The sequence below is a fragment of the Paramormyrops kingsleyae genome, chromosome 25 (genome assembly GCF_048594095.1).
Source record: "Paramormyrops kingsleyae isolate MSU_618 chromosome 25, PKINGS_0.4, whole genome shotgun sequence".
NCBI lineage: Eukaryota > Metazoa > Chordata > Actinopteri > Osteoglossiformes > Mormyridae > Paramormyrops > Paramormyrops kingsleyae.
This window is the reverse complement of record NC_132821.1, coordinates 7,873,731-7,899,985: the sequence shown is the minus strand read 5'-3', so window position 1 is coordinate 7,899,985 and position 26,255 is coordinate 7,873,731. Positions and strand designations below refer to the sequence as shown.

The following is a 26,255-nucleotide window of genomic DNA, read 5'->3' as shown; positions in this document are numbered from 1 at the left end:
TAGACGACTGTAAAATGCATGTTGAGGTGAGTTTAACGGGTGTCATTTCATATGTTGTATTATTCAGGTCTACACTAGTTAGACACTTGGTTAGTTGCCAATGCTGTCATGAAAGACTCCTTGAAGACTTTTGTAAAGTAGCAATGGAATATAATTAAGGAATTTGCATAAATGGTAAAATAATCTACTTATATTATTGTCAAAATAATACATAATATTGACCTTCGTAATTTAGTGTGCTGACTAGAGGAAATTAATGAACAAATTAAACTGTGAAATTAAGTTTGTTGAAGTTACATTTCCCTCCTTGTTGGGGGGTTTGGGGCACTTCCCTGAATTGAGTTTTTGCAGGTTGGGATGTCTGAATTATCCCCCCTTAGGGAAGGGAGGGGGTGCTGGCTGTGAAAGTTGGGGGGCGGCGGCAGACGATCCGTAGCCACGCCCAGCATACAATCCATAGCCACGTGGCCACTTCCCTGCATTTGATTGCTCTTATTTCTGTGTGGACAGATTTCCGGGATGCTGCACATCATTCGGGAGTGTGAGGGAGCTGTGGTCCATTTACGGGAGACTCACGGAAGTTCCGGGAGAGGTGTGATGTCTACATAAGATTGTGTCTTAAAATGCGATCCAGTTGTTTAAATGTACTGCCACTACACATTTCTATGCAGGACATAATTCATGGACTCAAACAGAGCACTAGCGCAAAATTACCGCGCATAAGATACAGTAAAACGAGGTCAGTAAGAACTTTTTTAACGTTAGTACTGTTAAATCTCACTATGGCGGCGCGTGTCAGTCAGACATAAACACGAGAGTAGGAGCCCCTCCCAAACTGCTGCTCTGTGCTGGGGGAGCAGGACAGGCCCAATGACATCACTGGCTGCCTCCACCCTCCTCCGGAACCGGTCTCTGTCTCTGGCCATCTGCAACCAGCAGGATCCATCACGGGCAACACGGCTGGCAAACGCCCAGGCCACAAGAGGGCGCACTTCCACCTTCTCACTGAAGGTCACCTGCAATAACAAAGGGGAGGCGTTAAACGAAACCTGGAGTGTTACACAAAGAGCGCAACACATAACCAACCACATACATTAGCTGTTCACTGCATTTGTATTAACGCATTACTGAAGATGTTGTGAAACCCAAAAAGAATGTGTCTCCCTGTGGGACTGGAACACAGAGGCACAGTGATATCATCCAAATTATACCTTTTTGTGACCTGTAGTGGGCATCTCCTCCTGCAGAGGGCGCCGCTGTTCCTCATCACAGAGACGTTCCACCTGCGTCCCTCCAGCCTTTGGAGTGCAGCCCTCTGGTGGGCAAGTGGCCTGAGACGTCACCACAGAGGAGAAACTGAGCGGATTGAATGGGTCATCAGTGCGGAAGAAGGATTCCCAGAGCTGAGCATTCTCAGAGTTTTCATTGTCATCACCGTCGTCATCAGACCAGCTTGAATCACTGTCACAGCCTGGCCCCTCCGAGGACACACTGGATTTCCCAGGAACAGCTTCATGGGCCTCATCAGAAGAGACTTCACAGGAGTCCCATTCCAGCCACTCCGACAGGTCAACATCCTGCTCATCTGGGGAACTCGCACGCTCATCTTTCCCCAGAGTAACGATCGGCAGGGGGCACACCTCAGGCCGCAGAGCCTTCACGGCTGCTATACAGCGACTCTTGATTTTTGACAGCGCCGCCCTCAGGCGTCGGAAGGCCTTCTTAACTCTTTCACTGTCGCCGCCTAGTGGTTCGGACGCATACGTCCGGATTTTCAATAACAAAAAAAAATGACGTTCAATAAAACAAACAAATGTATCAAATCAACCAAAAACGGCTTGTTACACTACAAAAAACCTTTCAGATAATATCTGTAGAAAGTTGCGCAATTTTTGTGCCATGGTTTTTTTGTAACAAGTAAAAATAAAATGACCATGGTAGCCATCTTTAAACGGGTCGAGTGTCAGGAAGTAAAATATAAGTGTTAATAAAATGAAAACTAAGCACTTCAAACTATTTCTTTCACGGCCAATACTTCATAAACCGTCACAGTATTAAGACAAAACACGCATTTTTCCATAAATATGACTGTAATGCTCTCAAATAGCTTGCTCACTCATCGCGGAAAAATGTCAGTCGGCATTCTGTACATTCGTGCAATGTTTTTCATCTTCGGAGTTTTAGAAGAAAACCAATGAATAAAATGACAAAGTTACCCTCGTTTGAAAGCTTGATCTCTTATGTACATAAATCAATCACTGTAATCCTTCATTGTCAAGTATTTTTTCAGATATATGCTCTGCTTCCCTGCTAGCACATTATTTTTTACGCACTGAACCTTTGCCCATGGTTATGTTTCACCATAATAAACTTTTTACATGAACATCAAATTACAGTGTCATTTGCTTCATCCAATAGAGGTGTGTCTAAGGTTTGCAAAATGGTATGGGATGTGCTGATTGGGCCTTGTTTTTCGCGCTGGGGACATGAATGCGCAACTTATTCTCTGCAGGTGCAGTATTTGTGGGAGTGTCTCGATTACGCATTGCGCACGTAGTCTCTGTGAGTTTACCCAGTTATTTTCCGACAACAACTTTTTTGACTGAAGAAAAATGGCTCGGATGACTTTCACTGTTGAGAAAGCACAGAAGATGATTTTGAAGAGTGGTTCGGGGGAAGAAAGTGTCGCTTTTATCCATTGATTCGATGGAGGAGGACGCTTTTTTGCGCGGAGAGGATGCAACGCTCGACATAAGTACATTTATTTATAGTTTACATTTTACTCTTTTATTCTATAGATTTTTATAATTCCGTGATTCAGCAAATTACAATTAACATTTGCTTTGGTAACACTTGTATTGTGGTACATTGGGAAAAGTTCCGCATCGCCTTTGTCAAGCTTTGAAGTGTGCAAAGTAATGCAGCGCTTTTGGCTTTCACTTGGGCAAAGTTACGCGGGGCTTTGTTTGGGCAAAGTTATGCGGGGCACTTGTCGGCCTTGTTTGAGCAAAGTTATGTACAGTACTTGTCGGCTTTGTTTGGGCAACATTATGTACGGTACTTGTCGGCTTTGTTTGGGCAAAGTTATGCGGGGCACTTGTCGGCTTTGTTTGGGCAAAGTTATGCGGGGCACTTGTCGGGCTTTGTTTGGGCACAGTTATGCGGGGCACTTGTCGGGCTTTGTTTGGGCACAGTTATGCGGGGCACTTGTCGGGCTTTGTTTGGGCACAGTCATGCAGGGTTATGGTTAGAAACAAAATGTTTCTTATGACCCATAAGTGGTAATGCATTTAGAAAGAAAGACGCTATCCCAAAACACTGCTAGTTACACTGCGGCCATTTTGGATAGGTTTTGGATAGGTTTTGCACAAGTCGTGTGAATAAAATATAGATTTTCCTACAAATGTGTGGTGATTTTGTGTGGCAAAATGTTACTTATGACCCATAAGTGGTAATGCATTTAGAAAGAAAGACGCTACCCCAAAAAACACTGCTAGTTACACTGTGGCCAGTTTGGATAGGTTTTGGATAGGTTTTGGATAAGTTTGGCACAAGTCGTGTGAATAAAATATAGATTTTCCTACAAATGTGTGGTGATGATGTGTGACAAATTGTTACTTATGACCTATAAGTGGTAATGCATTTAGAAAGAAAGTTGCTACCCCAAAAAACACTGCTAGTTACACTATTGCCATTTTGGATAAGTTTCAGATTAGTTTAGGTTAGGTTTTGGATAGGAAAGGCTCCCAGTTGCACCATTTGCTCTTTCCTCCGTAAAACCTGTTGGGCTGCATCAAATGATATGAAATTGGGCAAACATGTAGAAAACAAGTTTGGGAACTAGATTTTTAAAATTGGACCTATTCCATCATGTAGTTTTTAAAATATTTACAAAAATCCAAGACACAAAGACAGATTTTGTATTTTTCCAGCTGTTTTTGTTATATTCGCATGTCCATAAATTATACACAGGTTATTAATTTCGTTATTGAACTTCCTACAATCAATTGTAAAGGGGTCAACTTTGATTTTAGGTATCAGGCATGTGTCTGTGACTTTTATATCTGAAGTTATAAGGTAATTATTCCAAAGAGGGAAGAAATGCCCCCCCATGCAAGGGGCCCCTGGTGCACTTCATAGGGTTAATCGCCTGGAACAACTGCGTCGGCCACTCACTGATATTGACGATATCCACAGACATTCTGGGGAAGAAAAAAACCACGGTAACCAATAAACCAAACAAAAATCGTCCGAAACAGGATAATAGTACTCCACCACTAGACCAAGCTGCAGTAATTAAATTTTAACCAAACTGAGCATAAGAACATTTGGTACAAAAAAAAATTCGCATATATAGGAACCTACGGATTGGTTAAAAACCGTCGCAAATCGAACATGTCGCAATATTACGATCTTCCATAGTATTACGCCGCCCATAAAGTGCATCATATATGACTGGCAAACGAAAAACCAATACATTACAATACTGACATTTAAAGAAAAACAGCCTCCTTTATTTAACAGACAGCATTTTTGTTGACTGGCTTATGTCGGACTATCCTATAATACTCACATATCTATTAGACAATAAATCGTAAGTACAATTATCTAATTAAATTACCGTGTTAAAATAAAGCTCACCTTTTTGATTCCGTATCTCAGCCAGTCGCCTGAAAATCACACCAGCGAAGATTAGGTGACCTTCGGTTGAAAAAAACGTCTGCACTTGGTTTTGTAAAAGAATAACCCTGTTTCTTGGCGGAAAACAGAGAAATAAACAAGTGCGACTCTACTCTTTATCAGAGGATCTACACTGTGCACGCTGCGCTTTCCTTTATATAGCCGGCGGGGGTGCGAGGATTTCGGCCAATCATACAGCGAGGCGTTTGACGTCCCATAGAACGTATGCGCATTACGTGTCTGGGACAGCTGAGTGATTCGAGAAGGTGTTCGCTGCAGCCTGCGGGATGGGGCGGGGCGAGATGTCACGCAGTAGCCTTATATGGGTACATGGATGGGCAGGACCAATTCGAAACTCCGCTCCGTGATTATGGCAGCCTTGCGAAGACTTAATGGTTTGACTACAACTAATGTGTAAACTTCACCGATTTATGAGATTTTAGCGCTTCTTTCACATGTCATACGTTTGTATATATACCCTAATTATCGTATGCAATCCAGATGTGAGAAATATTTTATATATATTAAAATATTAATTTTATGAAAAAAAAATGAAATGATCAATGAAAGCTCTAGTGCAGCGGTTCCCAAACTAGGGTACGCGTACCCTCTGGGGTACGCAAGAGGCTGTAGGGGGTACGCGAGGGAGCGGGGGGAATCACGAATTCGAACGAGACAGTCAGTAATTCTCAAAACAGCGGAGTCGGTGACCTCCAAAAAAGCCGTAAAACACAAAATACAATCGTGTTTATGTCATATGTTTTTGTGCTTATTAAATTTAAGTGTTTCCAAAGATTAATCCCACAACAGTAATAAAATAAATGTCTTGCTTTAACATAAATACTAAAAGAATAGATCGCTTTAATTGCTATTACAGTTGGGTATGGGCACGCGGTCTTATTTAGAAAACATACAAAAAGAGACGCATATAATGTTTAATCATTCGTTAATTTGTATTTGTCCGGTCCAGGAGGTTAATTTTGGGGATCGTTAAAGTGATAGATCACCTATCTTGATTAAGCTTGATTCGGTTCGTTATAAATATTATTAAAAAGTAAATATTAAGTAAGAATGAGAATATGAACAACCATGGGAATTATTTTTACAGTGAAAACAAAAGTGGTATTAATTATGTTGGGTTGAGATTGTGTATATATTATCACTCATGTGTATTCTTATGAATGTATAGCTTGTTTTATATGGCAACTGTGTAAGTGCTTAACAGTAATTTTCTATCACGTGCAGCAGATGAGCCCACCTCTGCTGTACGTTCTGTTGTTCCTATTTCCACTCCCACTTCCACATCCCATTCTATCCCACTTGAAATGTTGTTCACACCCACAATGTAACCTGATCACCTTAAAGTATAAATAAACCCTCTCGTGGTGCCACACCCTTGTAGCTACACTGTGGTGTGCACCCTTGCAAGTAAAACAGCGCGTGTATCATACTCTGTGAGCCAGCAGCCGGGGGGGGCTGATCACTCTCTCCGACATAAAACTTGGTCCTTCGAGCCGGATCCATAAACCAGTGATCCGTGAGGATCGGGAATCCTGAGGACATCACCAGGGCGCCAAGAGGAGCGACACCGAAGTCTGACGACAGCCGCTCGTCTAAGACGGGTCGAGAAAGTCCTGGAACGTGAGAATTCGTGACCAGGCTGGTGGTTAGAACTGCGCTCGACACCTGCTGATGCCTGACGGACCCCGACCGTCGTGACTGACCCCAGAGGTGAGACGTTTGGTTATATTTCGCTGAAAGGAAATAGTCTAAATTGGTTATATTTCGCCGTAAGGAAATAGTTGAATTAGAATTTAATTGACCTGTTAATTGACAAAGGCTAGAGTTGGCCGTAATCAACCGGGTATGAATGTTTGTGTGAATGTGGAGGACTAAGTGATTTATAGAATCCTAGGCTGATTCTACTAGTCCTTTGTTTCTTTGCCTGGGAAGAAAGACGTACTGGCGATTGGGAGATCAAGGACGGGTTTCATCCCTGAAAACTGACACCGCTGCACAGATAGTGTGCAGTAGAAGGCCGTGTTAGTGTCCTCTCCCTAATCTCATGCCAGAGAATTTCTGCTCAGGACCCTTGTAGTAATAACAATCGACAAGTAAAAGGATGGGGAAGGGGCAAAGTAAACAGCCATCCTTAGAGGGAGATGAAAAGTTTATGGAAGGATATGTGGAAGGAGCAGGGACTATAAGTAACAAAAGGTGGAAAAGAAAACATGGGTTTGGAGGAAGCCTCCATACGCCAGACATTCTTAAGCTACAGAGTGATTTAAAACTAGAAATGTTGCACACTAAGAATAGCGGAAAGTTGGACAGACGGAAGAAGGAGTATAGAATGTCAGGAAAATGGTTGGAACAAAGTAGGTTAAGAGACGCAACTAGACAGGAAAAGAAAGGTAAAAGGAAAGAAAAGCTTGCTGCCGCAGTACTAGTTACTCCTGATGAGGAAAATGTAGCAAAGGCCCCACATAGACAAGAAACATCTGCCGCTCCCCCGCTGTCGCAGCAGACACCGGGAGTAGCACTAAAAGATAAGCAGATAGCAGCGCCTAAAACACTGATAACACATTCTGCTCCATTAGCGTCATTGGCACCAGAATCTCCTTTCCATCCAATGGTGACCCGGAGCAAGGATTCTTCACTGTAACCAGTGAAAGACTGAGTCATATAAAACTAAATTTCACCCCAGTAGTGAAGACGGGGCATCAACCCCAGAGTTTCAATGCCCCATGGTGGAAGTTGCGAATCCTGATAGGGGGCAGGACGGAACAGGTCCCGAAACAATGTTAGTGTACAGACCCTGGACAGCTGAGGATAGGACAGCTGCTTTAAAAGGGATACCCCCTGTAGAAGAAGGTGTAGGAGAATTTTGGGAAGCGGTGTTAGAACTTCAAAGCAGCTTCCGCTTAAATGGGAGAGAAATGTTCCAGTGCCTGAGGCGACTGTTTACTCACAAATGGGGCAGAGTTGCAGGAGATTTCACAGGGCATGCGTACGACGGAACACCCCTCCCGCATGATTCAACTGCCCTGAGACATAGCCTAAGGCAGCTAGAAGAAAGAGTCAGAGAAAGATTTACGAGGAGAGCAGATTATGGTAAAATCTCACAATGCAGTCAGAAAGAAGGGGAAGAGCCAGAAGACTTCCTAGACAGATTGAGACCAGTTTTCAGAAGTAATTCAGGCATTTCCCCAGATAATGATGAGGCCGGAGTATACCAACAACAATTAAAAAGGGCATTTCTTGCCGGTCTAAGGCCTGAACTTAAACGGTATATAGATAAATATTGGGTCCATCAGAATACAGGCTCAGTGCAGCAAGCTATAGAGTACGCCCAGCATGCACAAAAGGCACAGAAACAAAAAGGAGAAGCGACCTTCGCAGCCTCTGGCGATACAATCGCAGTAGTTTATTCAAACCCCCAGGGCAGGGGTGGTTAAAGAGGTAGAGGTCGAGGAAGAGGTGGTAGGTCAGGAAACTCGCCTCAGTATGATAACAACTGCTGGAGGTGTGGGAGACCAGGACATATAGCCAGGCATTGTAAAACTAAGCGCATAGATAATCCAAATTCCACAGAGAATGATCAGTGACGCCAAGCTGAGAAGTTGCAGGCACCACTTTCTCCAGCTCCGCTAGGGCCCTCACTAGATAGGGAGGAGGAGGAGGTTGACCTTCAAGCGGTGTGTCAGCTGATAGCGCTTAAACAGCCTGCAGAACTGCCTAGGCGGCGGTTTATTATAAATGGAAAGACATATGATTGTTTATGTGACACGGGAGCCTGTAGAACAGTATTAACTACAACTCCGCCAAAAGCAACATTCTCTACTTCAACAGTATATGTGAGAATGGCCGGAGGGCAATCTGAGACCCATCAATTAACTAATCCCATAACGGTAAAAGATGAAGAGACAGGGACAGAGTGTGAGGTCCAAGTTCTGGTGAGCCCGTCATGCCCAGTAAACCTATTAGGAAGAGACCTTATGGTCCAGATGGGCATAAGCGTTGTTGCCACACCCATAGGCATGAAAGCAATAATAGACAGGCAAGCTTTAGTGGTCCATGGATCGTCAGTTCCACAGTATTACTGGTCTCTAGACCTAGGCCAAACACCACAAGCTCGGGAATTACTAAGGAAAACTAGAGTAAAGCAGGAAGCAGATAAGGTTCAATTTATGCCCGACGATGGCCTCCATGTGACCATGTGGTACAAACCCAGACCTGGCCCTGACTACCGATATGATCGGCAGTTTCACGCTATGGGACCACCCCAGGTCACATTGCAGTATCTGTATGTTAATCCCACAACTGGCTACGCTGCAGCCTCAGTGTTATTGGGTCCCAAACAACAAAATTTATTCAGGGAAAAGGTGCCTCATGTGTCACTATCAAAGCCACTCCAGGGTAGATGGCAAGATCTTGGGTATTTTGTGGAAGATGCCTCTTATAGATCTACATATTACCAGCCTGACCCAAATTCAGATTGGAAACATGATAAAAGCACAGGGGTTTGGAGGTTCCCCCTCGGATGGAGAATTAAAGTCACATCTGTAACACATTTAGACGAACCTGAATGACAAGATTTATTATCAGCCGAGGCAACGGAGGACCCAGAACTGAGCTACATCCCTGAGGGACTGTGGTCCAACTCCCCTACGGATGTAGGATTGATTAAAGGGTTCTCTCCTTACAAAGTGACCCTGAGGTCAGATCACCGCCCAGTGGTACGCCAGTACCCATTAAAGCCTGAAGCTGAACAAGGCATAGCCCCAGTAGTGCAAGATATGCTGGCATCGGGGATACTGAGGGGGGCGCCAGAGTCCACGTGTAATACCCCTATTTTCCCAGTGCAAAAAGCGAATACGGGTAAATGGAGAATGGTACAGGATCTGAGACCAATCAATGACATCGTGCAACATGCAGCACCAGATGTCCCAAATCCCCATCTCCTACTCAATTCATTGACACCAGACAAAAAATTTATACAAAACAGCGGCATTGGTGAGCCACGGGAATACCCATGTCTCAACAGGAGGGATGGTACATATAATACATCAACAATTCTATACTATACATTTTTCTGATTATGCAAAGAACTTTTGTAGATCATGCCTTATCTGTTGTAAGCATAATTACAGGACAACCTCAAACCTGGAGATTGGGTTCTCGTCAAGGTCCTCCTTCGGAAGGACTGGAGCTCTCCCAGGTGGGACGGCCCATATCAAGTGCTCCTCACGACCCCAACAGCCGTGAAGATAGCGGAGCGACCATTGTGGATTCACAGGAGTCACTGCAAGCTCATTAAACCCTTACATGAGCCAGTACAACCGACGGAGTAGCAGTGGAAGTCCGCTACAAAGGCGCGGTAACCAATAGGGTGCCGACGTCTCAACCCGGTGAAGAAACCGACTGATCTGCACTCACTTTTAGAATGGCTGACTGTAAGCGGTTTCTTATACAATGGCTTCTGATCCTCTTGACTGTAGTCGGCGGGTTGCTTTTGTGGACAAGGTCCGCATCGGATAACACTCGCCGCGTCCCCAGGTGGACGCACGATGGCTCCCACCTGAGACCTCTTACAACTGACCATTCTCCCTATATGCAAAATTACTGGTATCGCTACGTACCCGACACAGTTATGAATTCCAATGTTTCTAACTGTTACATATGCTCACATATGCCCACACATGCGGAAGGTCCCGCAATATTTGCTAAGCCCATGAATGAATCCCAGGCTAAATGTGCTTCTTCGTTTGGAGGGGTTGGATATCAGCATTTTGGTATCACCATTAACCCCCTGGGGCCTGAGGCCTTTTTTCCACTTTCGAGGTAGTCTGACATGCCTTGACATTTTAAAATATTTCACCTATCTAAAAAACATTTATCCCAAAGTGATACATTTGCTTTTATTCAGCACAAACTCAGCACCAATAATCTGAGACCTCTTAGAATGTTATTATTCTATTTTTTGTTAAAATCAACTTTAAACATATACTTTTCAAAAACCTATTTTCAGACATGCTGAGAAATTGTAAAAAATCACATTATAGACATTTCTAGGTAAGACTTTTGAGCTCTGAAGCTTATAGACACAGGGGTTGGCTACACATAGGTGAAAGTGACATTCTGAAATTTTATGTAGTTTGATTACTAAAGTGTTAGAACTTTGGAGTGACACACTTTTTCTCAAAGTCAGTGGTCTTCACAATGAATATTGATGAGATAGGTGTCCTCACACCTGTAGTAGTTTGCATACTGTCAATGGCCCATCAGTCTGGAATGTCACTGCACCCCACACCCATCACTTTGGAAAGGCAGTTTGAAACGCAAGAGAAGTAGCAACAATAAAAAGTAGCAACAGTTTATTGATAGATGGAATGAAAAATGAAAAACTGTGACTATATAAATATAGAAAGCGATAAATATGATGCAGTGACTATTATTGACGCTCTGGGGACGAGGGCATCATCGACCACGTATCTTTCTCGTGTATTTCAGTTTATATCTCGCTGAAATCATTATGTAGAATCATGAAAAAAACACTGACTAAATCCGTTATCTGTCTTCTTTTCAAAACTTCCATTGTCAGAAGTATTAACGTTTTTAAAATTAGGTTAAATAGGCAAAAAAGCAAATCGTGTCATCTTTCTTTGTTTTACTTGCGTCGGGAGCGTGTAGGACCGCTCTCAGCGGAAGATCGCTATTCACGTTCTAAATACGCTGAGTTTGAATCGGCGACCACGTGATTGCAGGCACACAGGCTTAGCTCACTGAGCTATGAACACAGGTATGAGCTTCGCTGCTGAAAGTGGCAACACTGGCGCAAAGCTTCAGCGGCAGAGACGTATCCGTGTGCTATATTGTAGCCGATCAGTGTAAACACTACCCAGACATGTGCTCTTGTTTATTTCGGTCACAATGGGCGTATTCACATATTTCTTTACCCAATACTAACTGTCGGATTATCATGTTATTATCATGCGAATAGCGCGATTTGCAAGTGGGTGGGCGATCAGAGCCGCTTCGAGACGCAGACGCTTAAGTCAGTCACTCTTGTTCTTTCAATTCGTATCACGAAGCTGTAAAAATATATTTAGTTTCTACCTATATATATTTGAAAAGTAGACCGTCCAAGGTTTCTGAGAGTATTTTTAAAATGTGTATATGACAAAAACTCGCGGAGTTATTTAAACGGTTTTGCAAAATTTCTGTCAGATCCCGCCGGCGGGATCGCCGGTCCCAAGGGGTTAAGACGAAATATGTTTTCCACATGGCAGTACCCGGGAGGTGCAGTGGCCACAGACCTCCAGGCACATGATGCAGGAGAAGGGACTGTACCGGAAACATTCTCTGGACCATCCCCTCCTGAAGGGCTTCGCCGCATACTTGGAGAAGGATCTCCTGAATGAGAATTTCAAGCAGACGATGAGGTCTCCCATAAAAGTTCACTCTGTTATTTTTTGGAGCTTTATATCTACGCAGTATATTCATTAAGTAATGCCGATTTTATTTTCCAGATGGAAAACGTCAGCAGGTTCATGTTTTTTGTGAACCCTGAAGAGCTATCCCTTGAATTTCTGAGTGAGAGGGAGAAGACGAAGCTCTTCTTTCGGGAGCTGACTGAGGCTGGTCTCTCCAGGCAGACTCAGGTCAACTACATGAAGAGCCTAAAGAGGTTGGTAGCATGTAGATTTTTAAGAGTATTGTAGGTTTGTGTTGTATTGTCGTATCTGTTTTCTTCAAGGAAGTTCAGTCCTCCCGCTATTGTCATGGTGGCATGTACAAGTTTATGTACATATGGATACTTACATACATGTCCTTCCTCTGACAGATTCCTCAAGTACCACACCATGGCCACTGACCTCCGGCGTGACAACATTGCCTTGTGGAACGGCTGTTTTTGTGGAGTACCTGGGCTCACTCCAGCAGAGCTCTGCAAAGTTGGTGAGTAAGGAGATGACGCAAAGGAGGTAAGTTCAACTGTCAACACCCGTTAAATTCCATATTATGATTTGATGATACATCTCCTCTACTGTGTTTAACACACTCATAATGTTTTTTTTTTTATCTCCCTCACTGCTCCTGGAGTGCACTGCATGGAGAAGCAGAGCCATTTTACATTGTGAGTGTAGCACATGAATAAAGGGGAAATATAAATGAACACTCAAACACGATGCTTCTTCTGTGGTAGCATTACTGAGAATTTATGTGTATCATTTTCAAAACATCTGCAGAGATACATTGTTTTGTCCAAAATAAAATATTCCAACAATTATATATGCATTTATGAGGTTATGCTCAAAACAGAATATTGCACCAATTATATGTGCTTTCAGCTCATCCAGTTGTCAGCACTGAACGTGATTCCATTCTGCTGTACAGGTAAGTAAACTTTAATATTGCTCACTTTTCTTAAAACAGGTAAACCCCAGTGTAGCAGGTACAGTGAGGTCAATAAGTATTTGATCACCCTGTGATTTTGCAGGTTCTCTTACTTAGAAATCATGGAGGGGTCTACAATTTTCAGCATAGGTGCATTTCCACTGTGAGGGACAGAATCTAAAAAGAAAAATCCGGAAATCACATTGTATGATTTTTTAACAATTTATTTGTGAATTACTGTGTCAAATAAGTATTTGATCACTTGCTTATCAGCCAGATTTCTGACCCTCAAAGACCTGTTATTTTGCTTTTAAATAGTCCAGCTACACTCTGCTCATGATTCTAAATTAGTAGCGCCTGTTTGAGGTCGTTAGCTGTCATAAAGACACCTGTGCACCCCACAATCAGCCAAAGTCTAAGTAGCAACATGGGCAAAACCAAAGAGCTGTCAAAAGAGACAAAATTGTAGACCTTTACAAAGCTGGAAAGGGCTACGGGGCAATTGTCAAGCAGCTTGGTGAAAAAAGAACAACTGTTGGAGCAATTGTCAGAAAATGGAAGAGGCTAATGATGACTGTCAATGTCCCTCGGACTGGGGCCCCACGGAAGATCTCTCCTCGTGGGGTTTCAATGATGCTAAAAATGGTGAAGAATCAGCCCGGAGCGGAGCGTGAGTGAGGAGCGGAGTGGGCGGAATTGGTCAGAGCGCGGTGCGGGTTTTCTAATTAAGGCTGGAGCGGTCACTTTGTCTCGCTCCAATTTCGCTCCGATACCGCTCACACTACAATTCTGAGGCGTGCCCAAATCTACCCAGAATTAATCTGTACAATTATCAAGACTGTTACACAAATTGGCCGAGATGGAATTCGCAAAGTATTTCACAAAGGAAACTGATAAATCATACAAGTGTACTATTCTTATCAAACGTATAGATGACAAGAATGTACAGCAAGAACAACAATGTGGTGAAACTGTTTCAGTGAGTAAAGATTCACTTTGGAATCACTTTTCTCAGAAACATGAGTGTGCTACGCGAACAAGCGAAGCCAGAGCAAAACGCGTGCAAGTTGTATATGGTTGTAGCATATCAAGTCTATAAAGTAAATTAAAGTATAAAAGCCTATAAAGTAAATATTGGTAATCAAATAAATTCGTTTTGTCATTCAAAGTAGGTCTAATAAGATTTTTTTTTAATTTCACGTAACGTAAAATTTTATTTTAGAGACGTGCTGCATCAACAGAAAAAAATTGAGGAATTTAAAACGTGTCTGTATATTCTGTAGGCAATTAAGCCCACTGATTCCTTTATTTTTAAGCCTATTTTTGTGTGGAATGCCATTTCCAAACCTGTCCGTTGTTGCCGATAGGTTGCTTATAAATAAATATTTTCTGTTCTGACTGGCAATGTTGCCATTGCTCATATTTCTTTATGACATAAGGCTTCGGTTTAAGGTGACATTTGTTAGGCATGCAGATTATTTGTTCCTCTTTTAAATTGGAGTGAGCGTGGAGCGATTTGACTGGAGCGGGAGGATATTTTACTGGAGCGAGGAGTGGTGTTGAGCGGAGCGGCTTAGTGCGAATTAGAGCGGAGGAGCGGGCGGAGCCAACAGCCTCATGAGCAAGGAGCGGAAATTCTCACCGCTCCGCTCCGCTCACATGCTCTGGCCCAGAGCTACACGGGAGGAGCTGGTCAATGCCGTGAAGAGAGCTGGGACCATCGTTTCCAAGGCTACTATCAGTAATACACTAAGACGTCATGGTTTAAAATCTTGCATCGCACGGAAGGTTCCCCTGCTTAAGTCAGCCCATGTCCAGGCCCGTCTGAAGTTTGCCAGGGACCATCTGGATGATCCAGAGGAGTCATGGGAGAAAGTCTTGTGGTCAGATGAGACCAAAGTAGAACTTTGGAGGAAGAAGAATGATGAGTATCATCCCAATAATACCATACTTAGAGTGAAGCATGGGGCTGGAAGCATCATGCTCTGGGGGTGTTTTTCTGCACAGGGGACAGGACGACTGCACTGTATTAAGGAGAGGATGAACAGGGCCATGTATTGTGACATATTGGGCAAAAACCTCCTTTCCTCAGTCAGAGCATTAAAGATGGGTCGTGGCTGGGTCTTCCAACATGACAATGACCCAAAGCACACAGCCAGGAAAACCAAGGAGTGGCTCCGTAAGAAACATATCAAGGTTCTGGAGTGGCCTAGCCAGTCTCCAGACCTAAATCCAATAGAAAATCTTTGGAGGGAAATGAAACTCCGTGTTGCTCAGCAACAGCCCCGAAACCTGACAGATCTAGAGAAGATCTGTATGGAGGAGTGGGCCAAAATCCCTCCTGCAGTGTGTGCAAACCTGGTGAAGAACTACAGGAACCGTTTGACCTCTGTAATTGTTAACAAAGGCTTCTGTACCAAATATATATATTTTTTGACTCAAGTGATCAAATACTTATTTGACACAGTAATTCACAAATAAATTGTTAAAAAATCATACAATGTGATTTCTAGTGTTGTAGTTCTCGAGACCGGTCTCGAGACCAATTTTTTGTGGTCTCGGTCTTGTCTTGGTCTCGGTCTTTTCTTGATCTTGACTCTATTTGGTCTCGGTCTTGTCTTGGTCTCGGACATAGCGGTCTCAATGGGATGGGGGAAAAAAAGAGAAAACTGCACATCCTCACAGAACAGTATCATTATTCATTACGCGCCTCAATTCAAATGCAACCAGTCAAATGCATCCATTTCAAAAACGTTACATTTTATACATTTTCTCCACGGACACTGCCAGTGCTTCACAGTCCACAAACATCATACACATCGTATCATACATCGGCAAAAAAATGTCCGAAAATGTCCGCAAAGTCTGTAGCATAGTTATAATTCAAATAAATTAGGTATTTTACATTGATTAGAAAGCACGGTCTTGGAGGTGCAAGTCAATCTGGAGGCTCATTCTCTTCAATTCAAAGCAAAGGATCATTACATAGCTGTATTCATAGCTTACCCGAGGCCTCTGTCCCTGGTATAAGAGACTTAATATGAACATCTTTCTGGTACATCCCATCTCTTTCCCTTGACGAGGTCTGATAAAATGGTTATAGGAGAGGATTGCTGAGAATATTATTTTCCATCAGGTCTCGTAACTATGTCAAATCTGGGAGATTTTAAATCAGAGACATATGGACATACGGACAATATAATTGAAAAGATATCATGAATTTGATTTAACGAGTAATGACACTTTACAGCAATGCCTTTTTTCTCTACAGTCGATCTGGGTAATGTGATGTCGATTCTAGCCCTAGTCTGTTATCGGTCTTGGTCTTGGTCTCGACCAGTCTTGGTCTTGGTCTCGCCTTAGTGTGTCTTGGTCTTGGACTTGGTCTTGGTACCCTCAAGTCTCGGCAGTGTCTTGGTCTTGACACCCTCCGGTCTCGGCAATGTCTTGGTCTCGGTTTAGGCGGTCTTAACTACAACACTAGTGATTTCCGGATTTTTCTTTTTAGATTCTGTCTCTCATGTGGAAATGCACCTATGCTGAAAATTGTAGACCCCTCCATGATTTCTAATTAAGAGAACTTGCAAAATCAGAGGGTGATCAAATACTTATTGACCTCACTGTAAGTATTACAAGAGTCTATTAATCAATAAACATGACCTTAAATTTACAAATGAGAATTTACAGAAAGTGACCATACAAACAAAAAAATAATGCATATAGCACTTGTCCTTTAGTTTTATCCGCTCCTTATCATGGAGACTCACTTACGAATAAATGCGTAACAAAGTACACCCACAAATATACCAAAACCCAAATGCTTTGTGTGCGTCTTACTGAGCTTGACCCGGGCAGAGTGCACACTGTACAACAAGCTGGCCGTAGATCGTTCGATTTCCGCCACCAGGGGAAAAGTTTTAGCTAGCCGCTTAGCCATATACTAAATAACAATTTACAACTGAGAATACCGCTTCAAAACACACTCAATATACATTCAGGATGTTAATAAAACACAAATAAAACAGCGCAGCAAACAGATTAACAATTCAGGAGATAATATGCTCATACCGTACCTGAATAAAGGGGAAATATAAATGAACACTTAAACACGATGCTTCTTCTGTGGTAGCATTACTGAGAATGAGGCATCACGCTGAAAGTTTCCCCTTTCCACCTTCCGCAGACCTAATCAATCAATCCGTTATGAGCGGAAAGGCTCAACAGGTAGATCACAAATTAAATATAGATGAAATCGTTTTCTTCTTGTAAGCTTTTTACAGAGCTTTGGCATATTAACCTTTTTTAAGTAAACCTTTGTTTTTATCAGACATTATATGAGTTACTTGATGCACCTGATCATCATATAAATTTATTATTTATTAAAATAACTTTTTTCCAAAACTACTGTGTCACAGTTTCCTAATAAAATTAACCTATCACACACTCCCCGACAAAATCAGATGTCGTCCCGACATCTCAAAATGTATGACTTCAAAGATTCCCAACCTGATATGTTGTAGTTCTCTTAACTACGTCTTTGGGAGACTACCAATGTAGCGACTAATCACAGTATAACAATAAAGATAGATGCACTGGCTATATATGACCACATCAAACCGAGTGATCTTTCCTTTTCAGCATCCATTGTACGTCTAATATGTTTTTATGAATAAGGGTTGGTAAACTTGGAATTGATTTGTCCACATAGTCACTGGCTGAACTCCTCTATGCAGCATGGGTTGATACTGGTAAGGCATTTCATTTGCATGTGCTACATCATAGCATGTTGGGGTCTCCTAGGTAAGTCACGTACTTGCGCTGTGTCACCTTCACCTAAATCTGGATGCGGGGATACTGGGATCTCATCAGTCTCATTCTGTGCTTCTTCAACTAGCTGAGCATCCTCACTCTGATCATCTTCCTGCAACACATTCTCTTGCTGTATCTCAGACTCATTCAGGGTTGTCATGGATGTTTCTTCAACCACTGGTCTGTTATCACTCAGCACTGGTGTCCCTTGATCACTATCCTCTGGTATGCTGGTATGCTCAATAATCCTTCCTTCAGTGGTTGCTTGAGGCTGTACTACTGGCTTGTAGTAGTACACACATCCATCTCCGTTGGTTTCCTCTTCTCGGTCTGCATTCTCGGCATCTGTCTCAGTCTTTCTTTTCCTTTGTTTTGATACTGCTTTTGGCTCGGTCTCCAGGGGTAAGTGATCACATGGCAGCAACAGGTTGCGATGTATGGTTCTTGATCTTCCTCTCCCCTGTTCAGGCTTGATTTCATAAACTGGAGTGTCCTTTCCGACTTGGCGGATTACAACATGGATATTCTGTTCCCAGTGATTGCGAAGCTTTCCAGTGCCTCCTCTAGGTGTCAAATTTCTAACAAGGACACGATCACCAGGATACAATACTGAGCTTTTCATTTTCTCATCGTAATATCTTTTATTTCTCTCTGTTGACTTCTTTGCATTCTCTTGTACTATGTCATATGCTTCCTGCATTTCTCGTTTCCATCTTTCCATATATGTTCGATGGTCTGTTTTTCCTGACTCAGAGGTGAAACCAAACAAAAGATCAATAGGTAACCTTGGAGACCTTCCAAAGAGGAGGTAAAAAGGGGAAAAACCCGTTACCTCACATCGCGTACAGTTATATGCATAGATTAACTTATTCAGACTCCTTCCAATTTGTCTTCTGTCTTTCAGTAAGTGTCTTTAGCATTTGTAGCAACGTTCGATTAAAACGTTTGACTTGCCCGTTTCCTTGTGGATGATAGGGTGTCGTTCGCGATCCTAGTATACCACAGTTCTTTTTCAGCTGGTGAAAGAGCTGGTTCTCAAATTCGCCACCTTGATCGTGGTGTATCCGCATCGGTAGTCCAAACTTCAGGACATAATCATTGAATATTCGATCAGCGACCGTCTTGGCAGACTTGGAGGTGGTGGCATAAGCCTGTGCAAAACAAGTGAAATGATCAACGATTACCAATATATATTCATATCCGCCACTACATTTGTCCAAGTGGAGAAAATCTATTGATACCAGTTCGGATCGTAAAATGGAAGTCTGCAAGCTCTGCTACCCACACCGGTTGCGTTGAGCTTGGCACTTGACAGGACATATGTGAGCGGATTATTATCGCTGAATACCGTAAATGTAGGCGCATAATACAGGTAATCTGTATTTTCTGTGATCGCCCACTTCAAGGCAAGCAATTCCAATTTTCCCGAGTGAAGATGGTAATTACGTTCAGCGGCAGTCAATGTCCGGGAGCCATAAGCTATCACACGGAGTTTCCCATCTTGTCATTGATATAAAACTGCCCCAAGACCTTGATTAGAGGCATCTGTATGGAGGATGAATGGTTGTGAGAAGTCTGGGACCCCGAGGACTGGTGGCTCAACCAGACAGTCTATTAGCCGTTCCAGAATGCATTGATGTTTTTCAGTCCACTCAATCGGTTTGTGTGACGGTACTCCTTTTCTCTTCCCTGTAAATCGTCTTGTATTTATCCTATTTTGGGGTACATTATCTTCTGTGGTCCCTTTCAGCAAGTCATAAAGTGGCCCCGCGATACGGGAGAAGTCCTGTATACTGTATACTGCTGGTAATAACTTAACAAGCCCAGGATTGCCCGTAGTTCTCCCACATTTCTTGGTTTCTTCTCCTTCAAAGCTCTCACTGCAAGGGTGTCAGCTGGATCGATTTTGCTACCTTCAGGTGAAACAATCCTTCCCAGATAGCGGACCTCACGTTTAAATAATTCACACTTACTGGGTTTTAGTTTGATTCCATGCTTTCTCAACAGCTGAAGCACCTTCCTGACATGGTCCATATGGTCTTCAAATGACTGACTGTACACTAGAGTATCATCCAGGTAGGGGACACAGATGTTGTCTCGCACACCTTCCAATCACTCTTCCATACAGCGTTGGAAGGTTGCCGGTGCGTTCATTAGCCCGAATGGAATCCTAATCCATTCATACAGGCCCCATGGTGTCACAAATGCAGTCAAAGGCCTGCTGCCTTTCTCCATAAAACCCTGGTGGTAGGCCTTCCCCTGGTCTAGTAATGAAAACCATGAGTGGCCACCAAGACTGTCAAGGATGTCCTGCACCCGAGGAATCAGTTGGCGATCAGGATGGGTCTTCTTGTTTAGCTCTCGGTAGTCTGCGCAGAGACGTAAGCTACCATCTTTTTTTCTTACGCAGACAACCGGTGAGGCATAAAATGAGTTGGACTTTTTAACCCATCCCTGTGCAATAAGGTTGTGCAGATAATCTTTCATTTCTTTATATAGAGGCTTGGGCACAGATAGGTACTGTAAGTATGCGCTACAGGATCCATATCCTTCAACGAGATTCTCAACTTCAGTTTCTCTATACACCCAATGTCATCATCTGATTTGGAGAAGGTGGAGCATTCCTTGCGAAGCATGTTCTGCACTACTTCTTTTTCAGATTCATTCAGATGGCTCAGGTCAATTGGTGGATCCCATGAAGGGTCAGTAACCTGCTCACTCTCTGCATTCACTTGAGCTAGATAAGATTTTAACAACTCTGAGCTATTAGTTAAGTTCTCCCCAAGCGAGCTCGATGGGCCAAATGGCCTCCTCTCGTTTGTATAGTTCTTATGTTCTTATGACTCACTGAGGCGGGAAAGCGATGGTTGGGTTTCTCTAAAATGGTAGCTGGGTACACGGCCTGAACTTGCTGCATGGTATCCACCATAGTTTTCCCCAACAACTCAATATCGTGATCAGTGGGGTTTTGTACATCGAGGGCAATATAAGATGGAACACCACTCCTGAGTTTTACTAAGGTCTCACAAAACTCAAGGCCCTCGACCCACTGGGGATTTACATCAGGCTCAAAGAGAAGTGTAGTGTCCTTCTTTAGTGGTTGTGTTTGCACTCTACAATCGATCTGCACAGAGGTGTGTTTTGGTACAATGACTTTCCCTTTTGTTGTTTTCACGATATAGTCACATGGCTGTTCAGCAGACACTAGATCAATGAAGGCAGCAACATTTTCTTCCTCAAGACTTGGGAAAGCCGCTCTTAAGGTCTCATATAACTCCCGTGCTTCCGTAGCATCCAGCTGTGCTGTAGTGATGGTCTTCACTATTCGCTCAATGACATTAAAGCCTAGGATGGGCTGTGAGAGTCTTCCACCCTTCATCACCAGCATGGGGACAACAAGTTCTTTGGGGTCAGCGTCATCTGCAGCCAATCCAAAAGTGACCTCAATGAAGCCAGTATAAGGCATGCTCTGCCCCTTAGCAGCCGTGATTTTCAAATCATCAGGTGCATCAAGTAACTCAGAGATATCCCTTAACTTCTCATTTGGCAGATGTCTCCCTTTCCATCTTTCATCAACAATACACACTTGAGAACCTGTGTCCCATAAAGCTCGAGTTCTACAGCCTTGTATGTAGCACTCAACCATACACCTTTTCCCTACCAAAGCAACAAGACGAGACCGGCTGTCCTGTTTCTTGGGGCTGGTGGCATTCACCCTTACGTCAAAACTCTGGTTTACCTGTGAGTGAAGATGCCTGTTGCACCGATTTCTATGTATAAGCCAATGTTCAGCTTGACAGATTTTAGAACAGTAGGCGTCTTTTTTACAGGAGGCACACCTCCTGAGTGTCTGGTCCCACCCAGTGACGCCACAGTGGGAGCAATGCTGCCGGGACATTCCACCATTGCTGGTTACTCCCTGTCCCGTGGGGGTAACCCTCTTCCATTTAAAGAATCCTCTTTATCTAGTCTGGATCCTCTTACCCTGCATCCTGCGAAGAAGTGCTCACTACTACCACATCTGTAGCAATGTGTGCAATATTCACTTCCACTCCGCTGGCAGCCGATGCATTTTCTTAGGCGTGCACGGTTCAGGGCAGGATACTGACCCTGTGGTGCAAACCTTTGCTGATATTGGGCTGTGTCTCCTCTCCATCCTGGTCCTTGGGGAGGCCAGCAGTTTTGTGATGGATACTGGAACTGTGGAGGGGGAATGCACTCTTGCGCTACTGCTGGAGCCAAATATTGCGTCTGTGCTGGGTTAGGCTGTTGGATTGATTCTCTGATTTGTGCAACTTCAGCACCTAAATTTTTCAATAATGCCATATCAGAACGCATTTCTTTCAGTTCATTTAATACAGCAGACTGGGCTTTACGGGTATATTCCCAATGTGTGATTTTACCTCTTTCAGCTACTGGTGTGTCATCAGATTGAACTGACTGCACAGTGGTTGGCTGCTGTTGGGTAAGTAGTTTATTTTTATTTTGCCCCTCTGCTTCATTTGCGCAGGCAATGTTAAGTTTCTCGAGGAGCAGCTCATCACTTGTTGTTGTTTGTTGCAGGAATGGTTGGAGGTCGCTTCTAATGTTATCATTCTGCAGGCCTGTCAATACGGTATGGAGAAACATACTCTGTACAAGCACCGGATCATACTTTAAACCCGATTCTGCTTCTTGTGAGGCAAACAGGATTTTTTGTCTCAAATCTAGGGCGCGGATCAAAAAGTTTTGTGGTGTTTCCTTACTGCCTTGCACCTCTGAGGTGAGCTGCTTATACAGTTCTGTTGCGCCTTTTTCTTGATAATGAAACCTGAGAATCCTCCTCAAAGTAGGTAATGTGAGGTAGGTAGCTGCGTAGTTGTTAGCCTGGTGCTATTGCCCGAATCACTGCATCAATAATTTCCAATTCAGGAACTCCCTTGCTAATGCCCTGCTCAATTTGGTGAGCTAGACTGGAAAAGTTGAGCTTGTCCTTTTGGCCTGGGTCACCGATCTGGCCCGATATTTTGAATTCTCTGCCCCACTGTAAGGGGAGACAATGTTGGGGGGTCTGCTGAGCAGAGACACGGCCTGGGCTTGCACTATTATTTTCCCCACTCACTGACAAGTTTGCTTGTTTCAGCTATACTGCCCCTTCACATGTGGTGGTAGACAACATGTGTGTAATAGTTGCTTTTTTCCCCTTTTTGTATTTTTCTATAGATAACAGGATAATGTGTTTTGCCACACAGGACCTCGTTGACAGAGATGGTCACCTTTGCCTAACGCAGGAACAAGATTGCTCTCTCAGATCTACATGCAATCTTTGAAACAACCACTGGGTGGTGCTCGAGACTGTTCATGGCTCACCAGGTATTAACTACACACAGGGAGGGAGGCTGAGACTAAGCGCTTCACACTTCCTGCAGGTCACATACGCATCTTCCTTTAATTGAATGAAACAGTGAATAGTTTGAGGCGCGCACACACACATATATATCTTTAAAAAAATAGTACTCACTCTGACTAAGTCAGATTAGAATAATATAGAATAATATCCACAAAGAACTCAAATACATGTGTATATAAGCCCAGTGATTTGAGAGCAACACGTCAAAGTATTGGAGAACTATAGATTGGCCTCCTGCTGTGGCTAATGCATTTGTTATATACCTTTTGGTGTATACCTGTTTTAACAGGGGGGAACCAAATATCCTGGATGTCAGGAAATAATGTTTCTCCTAATATTTAGGCAAATATGTATGTGAGATGTCTGAAAATCACTCAGATACATTATTACATGTGAATACAGTAGATCATCATGCATAATATAGTCATGTAAGCAATAAATATCATCAAGAAATATCTCTATCCAGCGAATTAAATACTTTCATTTGTCATCTGTAAAAACAAAAAAACATCGAAAAGGCATGTGATGTTTTAAAATATATGGCTTGTTTACCTCAAGAGCTTCGTAAAAAGACATGAAAACATGAGGAGATGTGTCTGTGCTTGAGTGGGCGTGTGTATATGTGAGTGTGAGTGTATGAATGTATACATGTATGATTTTAATGAGGGAATGTGTGTGTGTGTGTTTGAGTGGCCGTCTGTGTATGCGAGTGTGAGTGTGTGATTGCCTACGTGTATGTGTGGGTGTATAGTATGTGGTAGGCTACTTCCAGATAAAACTTTTTTGAGCGTCAATACCGATATGATACACTTACCATAACAATGATGGTAATAACAACAACAACTACAACAACAAGTGCGACTGTGGCCAAACGTTAAACAAGGGGGTTGAAGAGCAGTAAGGGATAGATAGACTTGTAGTCAAGACCGCCTAAACCAAGACTAAGACACTACCAAGACCAGAGGGTATCGAGACCAAGACAAAGTCGAGACGAGACCAAGACCGAGACCGAAAAAAAAGACTCCCTTAACTTTTGTGTGCTGTTGAGGACTGACATGACGGGTACTGACTGGTCCCAAAGTCATCTGACAAAACAGCTAACACCTCCAACAACTATCTAAAGGATGGGAAATATGTAACTGATTTCAATTATACTTAACTTGTAGATGAAATTGTAACATCAAATTGAAGATACACAATTATAAACTTGAAATTGCATCATGTCCCATTGTAGTAGTACTAGCCAAATCACACTGTATGATATCAACTTCCCTGAAATGGATTAGGCCTGTTAAGTCAACACAACGTGATATGCAGATGTTATTAAAAAGTCAATGGTCACATTTATTTAGTCAGATATGGAAGACTATAAGCACAAAAATTCAAATGGCAATTCATTTTGCAATTGGCAATTCAATATTCAATCAGAGCATGCATTTGTCATTTCAATATTTAATCTGAGCATTTAATTTGAAAATACATTTTGCAATTCAATGTGCAAAGTGCTTATGCAATCCTTAATTCATTTAAAAATATTTTGAATAATGAATAGAATAACAAGGCACTGAATTGCATTACGTATTGCCATGGGTTTTTTGCCACTTTATTCAAATGGCAATGGCGTCCCCGGCAATTGCATTGCATGTTGGTGGGGAAACTCAATTTGCAATTCCCAACTGTCAGACCGCTCATCAAGGCAGACCTTCATTAACGACGTCACTTCCTTGTTTAATCGTCACGCTCACTGGAATTCGCGCGAAAGAGGCAAATGCAATGGAGAAGTCCGTTGTCCAACTTCTCCAAGAGGCCGCCGCGGCACTTGAAGAGAGGAGTCCAAGCCAAACTCCAGATCGGCCGGTGACTGTGTCAGGTGCTGGCACACCGGCTCGTCATGGAGAGAGTGGAACGCGAGGTAATCTTGTTTCACATGTAACGTTAAGCAGCCGAAAAATGCTACCCGTCGACATTATCTGACAGAGACGTTAGCCCAACAAAATATGCAACCCATACAAAATTTTAAATAAAACAATAAGAGAAAATGGTAGCCTCATTTGAAGCATACTGCCAACTAATCAATTGGTTGAAGACTAACATTTTCTGGTAACAGTACAGCACATAGAACCAAAATTGCATACACACCTGTAAAAAAGTTATAGTAGCTAAATTTGCACGGACATCAAGGAATGATTATTGACAAAGGCCAATGTGTACACTGTAAAAAGGTTTTGTTATTTTATCACTCAATAATAAGGACTGTGTTTTTCACTTACAGATAAATTCTGCACTGCCACTGAATTTACCAATATGTTACTGTCTCATTACCCTGCTTTGCATGACTGTGGGGGCTACCAGCTCCTTCGGATAAGAGGTTCCTCACGGTCTCGAACACTAGCAGTAATTGATTGCCCCAGTAATGGGTACACTCCCCATTATTTATGCACGTCAGCCAACATTGGCCAAGCTATTCTATATGTGAGGCCACTACAGAAGGATATCAGTTTACAGGTAAACAATTTACTTTGATGTTAACAGATTGGGTGAATGTGAATTAGCCTGTGTTATGTGAAAGTTGGCATGGTGAAGGGACACTTAAAGCTTGCATGAATAAAGCATAGGTATAACCACCATATTTGGATACTTTCTACATCTATGGTGGCTGCCGCAATGTTTTACAGTAATTATACACAGTCTTGGTTATTATGTATGATTACTTGCATGTCAGTCATAGACACTGTAGGAGGTTCTAAGTACAACATTTGTCTTGCGTATATCTAAAAGTAATCTGTGTAGTGTCCTGTATTTATTGGTCTAGTTCAAAAGCAAATTAAAAAGGACAGGACTTTTTTCATTACAGAATCTCACACAGACACAGGAGGATGAGTCACTAACACACTGCATGATGACTTGTATGTAATGTGGCCAGAATTTCATGATGCACCACATTCAAGACCATGTTGATGTCTGTGAAACATAAGTAACCATT

The 26,255-nt window shown here is 42.8% G+C and overlaps 1 protein-coding gene across 1 annotated transcript; it reads right to left on the bottom strand.

Moving 5' to 3' along the window:
- Nucleotides 1–31: 31 nt before the first annotated feature.
- LOC140583153 (uncharacterized) lies at nt 32–20,812 on the bottom strand. The gene is made up of 4 exons (XM_072707788.1): nt 20,732–20,812; nt 18,884–19,034; nt 1,212–1,744; nt 32–1,016 (listed from the first exon to the last, which is right to left on the bottom strand). The coding sequence occupies exons 1-4, from the start codon at nt 20,810–20,812 to the stop codon at nt 771–773; spliced, it is 1,011 nt and encodes a 336-aa protein (XP_072563889.1). The 3' UTR covers nt 32–770.
- Between the last annotated feature and the right edge of the window lie 5,443 nt (nt 20,813–26,255).